The 14672-nt window shown below is 50.1% G+C and overlaps 1 protein-coding gene across 1 annotated transcript in view; it reads left to right on the forward strand.

Annotated features, from left to right (window-relative positions):
- Positions 1–784: 784 nt before the first annotated feature.
- CLNK (cytokine-dependent hematopoietic cell linker) overlaps positions 785–14672 on the forward strand; it is a 63506-nt gene continuing 49618 nt past the window's right edge. The window contains exon 1 of the mRNA XM_004681516.1: positions 785–933. Coding sequence (XP_004681573.1) covers positions 785–933 — 149 coding nt within the window. The remainder of the gene's footprint in view (positions 934–14672) is intronic.

Genomic DNA, 14672 nt, shown 5'->3' on the forward strand with positions numbered 1-14672 from the left:
CGACCTTGCTGGTGGATACTTTAGTCGTTACCTATAAAGTTTTATGAGGCAGTTTTAGTGCCAGGATTAAACGTAATACTTTTATCCTCTAGGAGGATGAGGGCAGGTGCGGCCTGGAGGCCGCAGCGTGGCCAGGTCAGCATCAGACAGGAAGCCCCATCTGACACCAAAATCCCTGACCACCGTGCCGTGTTGAACTTGTCTGGCAAAAGCCAAGAGCCCCATGCGTGCGTGTTTCCCCAGGGACACTTCTCAAGCTGGACGACGGTTTTGCCTAGGAGAAGTATATTTTCTCTTTGAAACCTTGCTGCTAAAATTTGCTCAAGCGCTGAGTGGGGGTGCTTATCAGCGCCCCTTGAAAGGGCCCAGCTCAATGTGTGGCCCACAAAGAGGCCCCATAGGTGAGCCACCCCCTGTTGGGGCACGTACAGGATAAAACTCTCTGTAAACTCCAGATCATTCTTTCCTTTCATGATGTATGTGAACAACCCCTGCCTTCCACCTTAGGGAGTCACTTCATTTTGATTTGCAGGAATTAATAAGTGTAAATCCCACTGAATCTTGGGGACATGGAAAGCAGCAATTTTGGCATCCTGAGATCAGAGCCTCGCACCCAACAGGTAGTCAGCTCGGCTGCCTTCTACTTCCCCAGAAGTAATTAGGGAGCAGCTCTTGGGCCAGGGCCAGGCCTGTCCTCTGGTGCTACGAGAGCCGCCTAACTAGGATTCAGCTTCGTGGTTGGCTGGTAATTAAAAAGCTGCCAACTGGGAGGCACACAGCTGCGATGCAGGACGGCGTCCACTCGGCTGCGGGCATGTCCTTCGCAGCAGCCGTGGGTGTGGTGGCCCGGGCAGTGCTGGGAAGTGGAGCATCCTGCTCCCGTCCTGAGAGTCGCCAACTGGTGATGGTCTTGACCAGCCGAAGGCCACTCGGGTACCCACCGGCTGAGCAAACTTGGTGTCCTGCAGACTGGCCACCCGGCGGGGCTTTTAAAAGCTTCTCCAGGCGGAACGAAGGCTGTGACCTGTCGTCATACCTGGGTCTGTTATCACAGAAGTAACGCAATGCCAGGCCACTCCGTCCGTCTGTGCAGAAGTCCCCGGTACGTGTCCGTCGGTGACCGTGAACCGAGCCACACGGCGCGTTCCGCACGTTACTGCACATTACCTGTTAGACGTCCTTGCACAACTGTTTTGTGAACCTCAGTCTGTGCTAAGGATCTGCCAACCGCCACGGCCACGCGCTCTCCCATCATTGGGCAGCTCGGATTTTCTATTCGTCCTCTGCCGGAAAACAACTCGTGAACCATCTGACAAGTCCCGTAATAGAACCAGGTCCTGCCATTAAGAGGCTGTGTTTTATTAATGGCAAGACACAAAACCAGCCGCCCCCTGGGGGTTTATGAGGCAGACAAATGTTTGGAGAACTGAGCCCAGGGACCATTTACGATGACGGCATAGGCTTGACTACGCGACTGCGCAGAGAATTCGGAAGAAGGCGTGGCCTTGGTGGTGGGGCCTTCGTGGAGGCCACATCAGCGGCCACTTCCGGCTCTGTCTGATATATACCCCACGGTGCCCCACCGCTAAGTTACGGGAAGGGAAGGAGGTTGGCCTCATGGAACCCAGGCTCATGTCCAAATGCACCTGATACCAGCAAGATGGGGAGATGTCAGAAGGTTTGGGGTGGGCCCGATTTGGAGCTGATTTCAAGAAGTCCTGGAGAAGGACTTCTTCATTCTCCAAGTGTTTCAGGGCAGCCCAGAGTAGACTTGGGCCGCCTGTCTGTGGGGCCTCACCCGCACGCTCAAAATGTAATTTTCTGCAGATGCACACAGAAAGGGTCATGGGTTTATTATTTACAAAAAGGGGAAAGGAAAAGGAACAACCCAGGGAAAGAGGAGGGACACAAGTCACTGGAACAGTTTGCCAGCCCCTAACCTGGGGCTCTAGCCCCAAGCTAACTGCCCGCCCCAGTCCCACGGCCTGAGAACGGTTTTCCAGAGAGAGCCGTCACCTCTCCAGAGTGTCAGCTGGGAAACGCTCCCATGTAGCCCCCAAAGCCCCAGAAGGCGGCTCGCTCCGCCCTGGGGTCCCCGCAGTTCTCTCCCTGCGGCTGCCGGGAGCTGTAGTTTCCAGTCCCTGGAGTGGGGCGCAGTCCAGGCGCTGGAGGAGGGGTGGGGTCCACAGGACTGCAGAGTTCCTTCAGGACACGCTCGCCTTAACACAAGGACTTCACTGGAAAGAGAAAACAGGATTTGCTGGAGATCTGGTTGCCTGGAATTCAAAATCCCAAGTACAGAGACAGCACATCACAGCCAAGAACAAAGAGGTTTTGATCAGAGGCTAAAAGTCAAGTAGAAACGCCTCGTCACTGCCAGCCTGCCGGCCTCCCCTGTTACAGTGGGGGGGGGGGTATTTTTTAAGATACAGAGAGCTTAAAAGGGATTCTGCTGCGTTAACCCAAGAAAGGAGCTATTAAAGTCACGTGCTTGTTTACCCCGGCCAAACCCTTCAGTGAAACAAGAGGCGGCTTCGGAGGGCCTGGCGGGAATCGCAGCCCTGCACCAGCTGGGACACGTCAGCAATTACATGGCCTTCCTGGGTCTCACTTCCTTGATCTGCTCAGTGGACGCCAGACCAGGCCAGTCTCAAAGGGTTGTTGAGAAGATCAAGAGACGTGGTGAGCGCGGCACATCTCACCCTAGGCCTGGCCCGGGGAGCCCCACCCATCACAGGAGGGGGCCACAGTAGCTCCCCCACTCGTAGGGCATCATGACCTGAGCACTCCCCCTCCAGGGGTGAGCCCATGTCCCCCCTCCCATACCGCATGTGGGCAGGGCCAGTGCTGACCACGGACTGTGCCAAGAGAGGCGGGCGCGCGGCGAGAGATGCCCGGTCACTTCACTTCCATCGTCACAGTCCGGACGCCCTGTGTGCAAGCGCCTTTAGTGGACGCCGTGTGGAGACCCGTGTGCCTTGATGGCCCACCTGAAGGAGAATTCCAGATGAGACTGGCGACCCTGAACACGGAATAGTAGGAAGCAGGTGCCGCCGAGAGACTGTTCCAGGCGGGTGCGCAGCACCAGGGGCGCTGAGGAGTGCCTGTGTATTCTGCAGGGGCAAGTCTGGGGGAGACCTCCCCGAGGGAGCGGATGGCCGCCCTGAGTCTGGGGAGCAGTGGGGTGCTGTGGAGAGAGCAGAGCTGGTTTTCGGTAACGACAGCCACGGGGCGGGCACCATGGCTGCATAGGAAGGACGACGTTAAATTGCAACTGCGGGCATTTGAACTACGCTGCGTCGCGACAGACGCTCGGTGCCTGAAGGGAGGGCTTCCTGGTGTGTGAGACTGGCAGGGTGCCCGCTCCCACCCTCCTGGTCCCTTGCCGATTGCAGCGGGAGCCGGAGGGCCGCACAGGCCTGAGTTGGGGGCAGAGCTGGCAGCCGGGTGGCGGGCGGGTTTGCTGGCGCCTGCTGTCCGGGCCGGCTGCAGCCCCCGTGCTCATGATGCTGCTTGTGCTCGTGTCGGTTCCTGCAGAAATTCACTGAATGGAAAGTGCATCCAGGTCAGCAAAGCTCTGAGAAAGTACATGAGCAGAAACATGAAGCCTTTGCTAGCTTTGCAGGGTTTCCTGGGTTCCCCTTATTTTCTTCAATTGCTTTAAATATTGATTAGGAACAGAAGACTCATGAAATATACAGAAGGCGTAAAGATGCACTTGTTCGCCGTCTTTATAAAAAGTGCCGGCGTCTTTGACGTTTTCCTCCCACCCACACCCCATTACAGCCTCTCACCCCCAAGGGGACAACTGACCAGAAGTTTGTGCAAATCATGCATTTGCTTTCATTTTTAGTTTGGCCACAGTGTTGGCATCAGGATAAATAATTTGCTTAGTTTTGCTTCATTTTGAATTTTAGTCCCAAAGAAACTTACTACAGAGCGTACTTTGAGCCCAGAAAACCTGGGCTTTGATAACTGATCAAAGCTCTGTGCTGTGAGATCCTGGTGGAATTAGTGACCCTGTGCGTGTTTCTTCAGCACAAAATGAAAGCAGCAGTTGTGCCTACCCTGTAGAGTTCCGTGAAGGCCAAATGAGCTCCTTCACATAAGACTTTGCAGCAGTGTGGGCGACTGAAAGAGAAGTAAGATTGCTCCGCCATCGAACGATGCTTCCGTTCACTTTCCAAAGATGATCTAAGCTACTGTGACTAGTCAGAGAACCATGAACTTGGGCTACTGTGACTAGGCAGAAGCCCCTCAACTTCGTGGCCCTCTGACATGCCCTTGTGCACATGTGATACCGGGTAGCCACTCACTTCCCAAGCCAGACGCATGTGACTTGCTTTTCAGGTTTTACTTATACCCATGCCCCTAAGAACATTCTAGATAGTCAGGGCCCATCTTCAAGACTATTTGTACGCAGGAATGTCTTCTCAGGATGAAGTTCTGGGGCACAGGGCATGTGAAGCTCCTGCTTCTCTGGACAGTGTCACTACCCTGACTCCCAGGCCGCATCACAGCCCCATGAGTGTGTGTGACCCGTCACTTCCTGGTCCCGTCGACCCCTGACGCTGGCTGTGAGAACATTTACCAAATGGGCAAGTGTTTTCCTCTGACCTTTTGTTGGGAACGAATGTGGTTCAACACACTTTCAGATCTTTTCTGCTGGTTAATGTTTCTTGTCTACACAAAGCGCTTCTTCAAATCTTTTGCCCACTTTTCTGTCATTTTTGTATTTTTCTTTTTTTCTTGCTTTTTTTAAGATTGATTTATTTATGCATACCAGAGCTGGGTGTAGGTCAGAGGTGTGGGAGCTGAAAGGACTCCCCAGAGACAGAGCGGGGAGCAGCACAGGTGGATCCACTGAAGTCCACTGCGGAGGGGGCAGCGGGGAGACAGGAGGGGTCTGCTGCGCCCTGTGGGTCAGCTCCTGGCCGGGGATCAGACCCATGCTTCAGTGGCTGCGGACAGCTTCATAGTTTTTAATCCCTTGCACCACCAGGGAGGCCCCATTTTCGTATTTTTCATGTTGATTTATAAGAGCTATTTACTTTTTCTGTTCACTTTCTCCAGTTTGAGATTTGAGTTTTCATTTGCATTTGGTGAGGTTGTTTGGGTTTCTTTTGGGTTTTGTTTTCTTGGGTTTCTGTTTTTGTTTGTTTTGGGTTTGGGTGACCATAGTTTTGAGGCATTTGAGCTTATCAAACTTGGCTTTGTGATTTGTTCATTGTATCTACTGTTTATAAAAAAAAATTTCTCTACCCTGAGATCGCTAAGAGAGCTGCCTATGTTGAATTAAGATAGCTCTTTATATTGAATTAAGATAGCTTCCTACATAGAATACAAAACATCACAAAATTTCCCTTTCACTGTTAGATTTTTAATCAGCTTAGACTTGATTAATTCGTGTATAATATTAACCAGGGCTGGTGGGGTGTCAATTTGTTTCCATATATGTAAACAATTTATGCAACTACATATATATTAAAAATTCTGTCCCTTCAACTCTGATCCGCAATGTCACCTCTGTCATAAACAAAGCTTCCTCATACTGTTGACTTTCTCTTGGGTTTTTCTCTTCTGTGTGTTGACTGAAATATCCACCCCAGTCAATCACATAAACCCTAATTAGTACAACTCTCCAGCAATTCATAATGTCTATGACTTTATCCTCTGGCTGGTGCTTCATCTGTGAGTCGGCTCTTGCGTGTTCACACTAGGCTCAGCTTCCAGTGCACACATGTTGGCAAACTGTGTTCCGTTTCCTGCAGTTTCACTATAATGTGTCTAAGTGTGAATCTCTTCTGATTTAACCTGATCCACTGGACAGCCTACTTCTCTACTGACTGTTATTCACCATTTCTGAGCCCCTAAATCATTATCTCCTTAAATACTTCCTGGTCCCGTTCTCTCACTTCCTCCTGAAATGCTGGTGAAACACATTTCAGACTATTCGCTCCCACCTACATACCTCAAAGACTCCTTCACAGTTTCTGTTGCTTTGTGAATTCTGAATGCTGTGCGTTAAAGACCCACCTTTCAGTTCATTAACTCATTCTTTTGTAGCTAAGTTGCGTTCATTAACTCATTCTTTTGTAGCTAAGTTGCGTAAAACCCATAATACAATTCTGTTTCCGAATCTTGGTTATTTCTATGCCTCTCTCTTTCCTTCCTTGGATTAAAGATGCTCCTTTTTGACACAAACATCATAGCTAGACTAAGCACACACATTGATCATTTTAACACCTAAGGACTGACAGCTATATTTTTTTTTCTCCCATTTCTTACCTTGGTGCTCTGGTATCTTACAGGTTTTCTGGTATATTTATGTGTGGATTCTCATTTTCTTAGAAATTAATCTGTGGGAATGGCTCAAGGCCTGGGTTGAAAGTCAACTCTTCTAGATAGAATTTGTGTTTACTTTTGCCCATGCCCAAAGAAAGTTCAAAAGAACATGTTTGCACTAGGTGCCCAGGTGTGAAGGTTTGGGTGCCGGGCTGACACCCCACGTGTCTTTATAAACGTTCAGGGGGACGCACTGCCCCTTTCTCCTCACGCCGGTGGCTGAGACTGCAAAGGCAGGCTGCCCCCGGCTCATGCCACATGGACACCACAGTGCTTTATAGTCTAGTTCCATATGGGACAGGGGCTCCTTCTATAGTCTCCTTGGACTAGAACTGCTGGGCCACATTTCAAGTCCACTGTGCTCTGTGAGGCTGTGGAATCTAAGGCCTTTCTCCCCCAGTGCCGGCAAAGCCACCTCAGAGGGACCCGGCTTCGGTGTTCTTCACTCTCTGGGTTCTCAACTTCATTTCGGCATCAGACTCTGAGAAGTTCTTCGGGTTTTCAGAAATTAATTTCAAATAAATAACTTTGGGTGTTTTTTTTTTTATTATGTCCTAAGATTCAGTCAGATTGTCTAGTTTACTATACTGCAAAAAATAAGGTGTTCTCTTATGAGACTCAGTTTTTTTGTTGTTGTTGTTTGTTTGTTTTTTAAAGATTTATTTATTTATTCATATAGAACTGGGGTACAGGCCAGAGATGCGGGGGGTGAGAGGATTCACCAGAGACAGAGTAGGGAGCAGAACAGGCAGATCCATGAAGTACACTGCTGAGGGGAGCAGCGGGCGGGTCAGGAGAGGTCTGCCTCGCCATGTGGTCACCTCCGGGGCAGGCGGGAATCGAACTCATGCGGAGGTGGCTTAAGCTTCTTAGTGCAGTGCTTTAACCCGCTGCGCCACCAGGGAGGGCCAAGACTCAGTTTTTTTAATTATATCTTGATAAAAAAAAAAAGTAGTTAAAAATAGAAGATGCGAAGGTTTAATATTTTTAGTTTCATCAATGATTATCTTACTTTTACATCAGGGAAAGTAACACCTGTCTGGATCGGAGCCCTCTTTGTTTAGAGGGATTCACCAAGGCTCTGCAAATGTTCAGTGAACATGAACTAAGCTCGTAGCACATACCAAATCTTGTGCTGTGTCTGTTTGGACACATTATCACATTAGATCTAATCTTCCCAAATAAAAGTTTCAAATTCTACCTGATATGTCAAAATGGGAAGCAGGGTTAGGCAACAGTCTGGGCAAAGCCTTTATTGCCTGTCACATGCCTGCCTTTATAAGCCCGTGTCTGCCCTGCCAGTTCATGTTTATATTTGCAGATGAGCAAACAATTTAACATCAGAAAATATATAACTGAGTGTGTGGTTTACCATATATGCTGCCATGTGGACATTATAGAGTTTGCTCTGGGTTTTTGCCAGCTCTCAAGGCCTGAGGAACCATGGATTCCGGACAATTCTCTGTGCCGCAGTTTCCATGGTCAAAGGAGATACTAGTGCTAAAAAGGGGGGGGGGGTTAAATGAGATAATAAATGTCAGCTCTCTCCGCCCTCTCCAATCAAGTTGTCATTGATAGCTTATTGATAGCTGTATGACACTGAATGGGTTACTTGAAACTGTGTCTCATTTCTTCATACATACAAAGTAGGTACAGTAATGCTAACCTTATGAAATTGTTCTACTCAATGACTTAGTGCATGTAGCAGCTTCTAGAACATTATCTTGAACATAGGAATCCTTCACAAATTTCAGCTATTCTCGGCAGTTAATATTTATATCAATGTAAGGGCAAACTTATAAAGTATTACATGTTTAAGATTAGAAACAAGATTTTAAAATATGCTTGGTGATGAAATAGAAACATATTCATCTAAAACACAAAGGTAAGTCAGAGGGCATAGGCAGTGAAAACACTCACAATGGCCCGCATGTCAACATCACTGCCCATTCTGGATATAGGACATTTTAGGAGTATGAACACTAAAATGTCAGCAGTGGTCTCTTCATGTGACATGCAGGTGGTGTCTAGCTATGTGGGTATCAACTCAACATAGATATAGATATAGGTATGTTCAATGTACATATGCTCTGTAGGCATATCCACTTGTCTCTTTCTAATTAAGTCATTGAAATATGTTCAGTTAGTAGGGTCTATATTTAAGAAAACAAATTAAGACTTCAGTTGATGCAGTTTGTTATTCTCTTCTCTATTCATTCATGTATTAATTCAACCCATTGTCTATTCACCTGTATATCAACTCGCTCCCTTGTGTCTTACATGCAAGCCCTGTGTTGACTGCTAGGGACAAACAGATGACCATATTGGGTCCCAAGCTTCACGATGCAGTAGAGCAGTGGACCAGTGAGCAAGGAGCTTTGAAGCAATAATGTGCACTCCCAGCCCAAAGACAGTGCATGGTAGAACAGAAGCTCAATAGTAAGGGAAACTATACCTGCCCAGGTAGGAAAGGCAGGTGGTTGGTAGAGACTTGGGCTTTCTTCGTAGCACATTATGAAGACAAGGAGGAATTTTCTATATAGACATAGAAGGAAAACTTATCCCTGGCATGAGATTGCTAAGTGAGGTCTGGAAAACATGCCAGTGAAATAATGGTTCTGTCCTCCCAGGAGAAGCTGGCCACAGCCAAGGGATGAAAGTAAGCGAGTCAGCCAAGGTCAGTAAACGTAGCCTTTTAAACCTCTTGTTCTTTAAGAAACATTTCTCTCTGCTGGCGCCATGTCAAAGTTCCTGAAGCAGCTATTAAGTAAGAGAAGTTAGGGAATTTGTGTCATTGTCGAGCAGCTTTGTTTTCTCAAACTTGGGGCACTGAAGTCTAGCAGACCAGACCACAGAGGTAGCCCTGGGCTGTGAGGCAGAAAGCCTCTGTCTGGTCCGCTTCTGGCACTCACAAGCTCTTTGAACCCAGGCAAGATCATCACTCAGTGAGCCCTCCTATCTAAAAAAGAAAGATAATAGCACCAATTTTTTCCACCATCTTTCATATGCTGGATGCTGAAATGGTGATGTGTTTGGTCATGAAGATAGATGAGTGTAGCTGCTGAGAAAGAGATTATGTGAAAAGAGATTAAGCCTTGAAATCAACTGGACCGAGGTCCAGTCTTTGTTCCATCCCTCACCTTAGCGCGGTAATGTGATATAATATATGTAAAGTGTAGGGGAAATGCTCTTAATTGTTAGCTCTTTGAACTTGGAGTTATGAGACAGTAGCAGCTTGTGCATTTAGTGTGGTGAGATGCAGATCAATCACCCAGTTTCCACATTTATCAACCAGCGAAGTATTGCAAGATCGTGGCCCTGTGACGCCACTTGAGAGCATGTGTGTGGCAGGCAGGTCTTCATCAGCAAGGACCCAAAGGATGTGATGTCCCCTGCATGCCAACCTGGACAATGACATGTTGCTGCAGTGATGACTCACAAGGCGTGGAGTCTGTCCCAGGACAGTGGGAAGTCAGTGAGATCCAGCCTGGCATTGCTGGCCTGTTTCTAACTGGACAGAGGTGAGCTGCCAGGAGCTGGAATTCCAGAATCAGTGAAGATTCTGGCCTTTTGAGGATCTATTTTTGAAAGGGGCCATGGAGAGCATTAGGGAAGCTCCCCTGTCTGGGTGTCACTTTTCCATCACCATCACCTAGCCTAGCATCTCTGGGGCAACCAAATACATAATGAGCAGCTACTTTGCAGCCCACTTCCCCTCTGTGGGATTTGAATGCAACACCTCAGTTGCATTCTCAGAAAAGAAACGCCACACCTGGGGCATAGTAGGTGCTTGGTGGGGAGCATGCCTCTATTGCAGGTAAATTTATTATGGTGCTTTCCTATGATTCTCACTAGAGAGCTCAGCCATATGCCCATAAATTAAATTCCCTTCAAACTTCCAAGTGGGTCCAACATTTCCTTCTTCACAAGAATGAATGATAAAAAGCCTAAGAAAATGAACTGTTCCTGTGTAACATTCAAGATTGAAAGAGAACAGACACTTAGTTATTTCCTAGCTCAGGTCTCTCATATAAGCTAACCAGATAGGAGCTGGGAATGGGAGATGTTGACAGCAAGTTTCTGGTGATGACTTCAGTGTCGGCCTAGGATAATCCACAGCCAATAGGTGCTAGTAAAAGAAGACCCAGTCCCTGCCCAGATTGCTGACAGCCTACAGCAAGCCTGGGAAGCTTGTCAATAGCAGCTCTACAAGGAGAATACCAGGGCCAAGTGTATTCAATGTTCAGTGACAGCCGCAAAAAAAGTATGGGAAAATCTGCCTGTGGAGGATGGGGAAAGGTCCAGGAAGGCCATCTTGCAAATGTTTTTCCTCAGTGGTAGTATTGGCAACAAGAACTTTAGTTCGGGAATTTCTTCATGTTGCCAAACCACGGTCATGAAAATAACACCGGGCCAGAATAGTTCCTTTAGAAACCTATGAGTAAATCCATCCTAGGAAGAAATACATAATTAGGAAGGATGGCTTACATGCTGGTTGCTGAGACACCTGTGAGTCATAGAGACTACCATTTGCCCATGAATACAAAAGGGAAGAAGCAGATGAAAGGAGACGACTTCCTCCATCACTCCAGCACCGCTCATGGGAGACATTCTCTTCCCCTTGCTCACAGGAGAACACAGGGAGGTCTGTGTCCAGCAGCACACAGCTGGACACAACTGGACACAGCTGGGTGGCTGTGTGTGTCTTCTGCAAGCCAGGGGCATGGGCGTGGGCTGAGTTTTGCTTCCCGACCGAAAACATTTGCTTGGGCACGTCTGCTCCAGAGTTGACTCCATGTCCCAGAAACCGCCTTGGACCCTTTCACTCTGTGCTGCTAGTCACGGGCGTGTTTTCCCAAACAGACACTGAGGACAGCTGTCCCCTCCACCTGACACTTCACCTTGCGGAGCTCAGCCTCTCATTCACTTTGGGTTGTTTTGTTGAAAGAAGCATTAAACTTGGCGGAAATGCAATTACATTCTGAAATTTTTACTTTCACATTCTGAAAATTTTAAATCAAATGTCTGTCCCTACAATATTTGGTGCACAGGTGGCCGTTGTTAAAGTGCCCGGTAGGCACCTGGCACATACCTGGTATCATGGTGTCATCTGAGGCCAAATTCCATTGTCCCAAAGGAAGTGCAAGAAATCTCTCCATCTGGTGATTTCGGGACATTTCTGGCCAAGGCAAAGCATAGCCTGATGTCAAATTCCAGGCCCTTCCTCACACTGCTGGGTGAGGCTGCCTGGAACCAGCAGAAGGCCGTGGGCCTCTGACCCAGCAGCACCCTCCTGCTGGAGATGGGAAGCGGTCTGCACAGCAGGCCTCAGCACCCACACAGCACGTCATGGCTTTGGCTCCTCCCAGAGCACTCTGAGTGGGGGCCCTTGACCGGCCTGGGGGTCTGCTAGGCTGGGTGGCTGGGGGCTCGCAGGGCTCCCCAACTGACCAGCTCTTGGTGAGCGGCGCCCCTGAGAGATCGTAGCAGGACCTCTCTGAGGCTCCGTTTTCTCCTCGTGAATGAGAAAAGACCATCATAGAAGTGACCAACTTGCGATGAAGAACAAAGGAGACCTTGAATCGACAGTTTCTAGATCTGCCCTAGCTGATGCCTCAGCCATATGCTCAGGGGACTACTTAACATCACTAATAATTAGTTGTAAAAGTAACAGTGACCGTCCGTGGCTACACAACTCATACCTCATGCCCGTGGCCCACATGCGTCCAGTGGCCGCCATACCTGGGACGTCGCCATCCTGCAGAGGTCTCGCTGGATGGCGGGGCTGCTGGGGCTCGGCAAATCCTCCCTCACGAAGGGTGCAGTTCCCTCCCCACAGGCGAAGCATCCGGGGGGAAGCAAGCCACGTGTAAAGCGGGTAGCTGAGACACCGCAGGCCCATGCAAGCTCAACAGCTTGGCTCTCTTTCATGACACCACAGTCTTGTGCTTCCGTTTAATGGGTGATATTTCCTGTCATCAGAGTTGACAACACTGTGGTCTCACTTGCAAGACAATGAGTAAGTTTTTGGCTTCTGGACTCTCCTCCAAGGAGGTTATCAGTGCAGGCTGCACTGGGCAGGAGCAGGCTAAATTTTGGAGGAGTGGGGGGGCCTCTGCCCTCAGTCGCCCCCACGCACACCGCCACCCCCAGGTACATTATTCTTTCTCTTTGCTGACAGCTGTGCAACTTTTGTGAGCCGCAGCGCCATCTTCACCTCCGTGCCCACGATGCCCAGGAGCAAGCCCGACCCCACTGCTGGACTGTGAGTGGGTCCAGGAGCCCCGGGGTGCAGACTCGGGAGAGCCGTTCCTAAGCTCTCCCGCCACCCTCTGCCTTCTCCCAAGAGCTGAGGCGCCTGCTCCCCACAACTGCCCTTGCAGCAGCACCATGAGCTGCATGGTGCAGGCAGAAGCAAAGCAGGTGCTGGGCCCCAGCAGGAACCTGGGCCGCAGGCTTCGGACGCACAGCTTTGCGCCAGCCGAAGCAAAGCCACAGCCAAGCGGGCCCTGGCCGCCTCCCCTGGCAGCGTGCCCGCCTGCTCCCCAGCCGCTGGGCATGTCGGGGCTGCTTTCATGTAAGAAAAAATGCAAGTGTTAGATTAGGATGCTGGATGTCTGCCGTGGGTGTCGTCAGGCCACAGGGAAGCAGGATCGCACTCTCAGCCCTGACTGAGCGGCAGCGGGCTGGGCCCTGGGAGACCGGCCAGGTAGGGACAGGGCTCCCGGGTGAGCTTGTGCAGGCCCCTGGTTCTGGATGGCCTGGAAAGACGGCTGGTAGTTGCTGTGGTGTTGCTGAGGTTATGCTGGGGACAGCGGAGAAGTCAAGGGAGGTGGAGAGACAGCTCTCCGAGTCGGTGTGCCCCGATGATGCCCAGGACTGCACTCAGGGCTCGGCATGACCTCAGCAAGAAAGGAGGATTTGCACGGACTAGAGGGAGAAGGAGCAGCAAGCCGGGGCCACTACTGCGGGCCCCTCACCCTGCAGCCAGACGAGGCCAGGACCCCAATGCACGCTGCGGGGGCCCCGCGATCTCTGTGGGCTGGAGGACTTGGTCATGGGCCAGACCTTTCTCCCTGAGTAAGTGAACGGATAAGGGCTGGCTGTCCTTGCACGACAGCAGCTGTTAGTCGAGCTCCCTAGAGCTAGAGTAAGAAATGCATGAGAAGTAAAGGTTTTCTTTTCATTTCTTTGTTTATTATTTTCCTGTATTTTTTAAGTATTTTAAATATAGTCATGACATCAGCCTTCATTTTTGGACAATGTATGATTTCCCTGTGAAATTCCAATTCCCCCATGCACCGTCACCATCATCCCCTGTGCTCGTCCTGCCCTGACCTGATCCCTCTCCCGCCTCCTCCCCCACAGAATGTCTCTGATCTACAGTTGCCTGATGATTTGGATGTTTACTTTATGATAGTTACTATGCGGTGTACTTACATAATGGAATATTACTCAGCGATCAAAAAGGATAAACTCATGCCCTTCACAGCAACATGGATGGAGCTGGAGAGGACTGTGTCCAGTGACATAAGCCAGAAAGAAAAAGAAAGATATGGAATGGTCTCGTCTATAGGAGGAACGTAGAGAAAACAAATAAGGAATCAGAGAAGCAAAATTTTAAGTCAATTGTTGGGGGAAAGTCAAGGTGTAAAGAGAAATAAGAAAGAAACTGGCCTGTGTGTCTGTGCAGCTTCGGCTTCAGCTCACCCTGCTCAGTGTTCCAGGGCGCAGCGACAGGCACCTCCCTAGCCAGCATCCACCTGGGCTGGAGCTGCAGCGGGGCCTCTGTGGAGCTGGGCATGGGCAGACCATGCAGTGGGCAGAACCCGGCCCGAGGCTCCTAGACCCCCCTGGGGCCCGATGGGCACGGCCATGAGGCTTGATGAGCAGGGCCGGTGGTGGGAAGGGCGCAAATGGACCCAACTCAGCTTCATTCCAGGGCCAGGCCACTGTGAACTGGCCACAAAGTGGGGGGTCGCCAGGCCTACCCGCTGAGTGGTGCCACCTGTAAGACGCCCCCAATAACTGGCCTACAGTTCCTTTCTTGGCAAAGCTCCCTGTGGTCCACTTTGTCAAAACAAATACTCTCCCTCAGCCGCTGCCCAGTAGCCCCTCGTTCTCAGAGCCCTCCTGGAGGCCCTCCTGGCCTCTGCTCCCCTTCTCCGAGTGCTGGCTGACACCGTCGGGAAGCAAACCCTGGCCAGAGAGAGGGAGCACCCCACCCTGATGGGGGGGGCGGCGCCAGCCTCGTCTGGACCCAGCCCTGCCCACGCGAGCTTGGCGGGTGACTTCACCAACAGCTGGGCCCGTTTCCCACCTGGAAG

Source organism: Condylura cristata, unplaced genomic scaffold (assembly GCF_000260355.1).
Source record: "Condylura cristata isolate star-nosed mole 26May11 unplaced genomic scaffold, ConCri1.0 scaffold00012, whole genome shotgun sequence".
Taxonomy (NCBI): domain Eukaryota; kingdom Metazoa; phylum Chordata; class Mammalia; order Eulipotyphla; family Talpidae; genus Condylura; species Condylura cristata.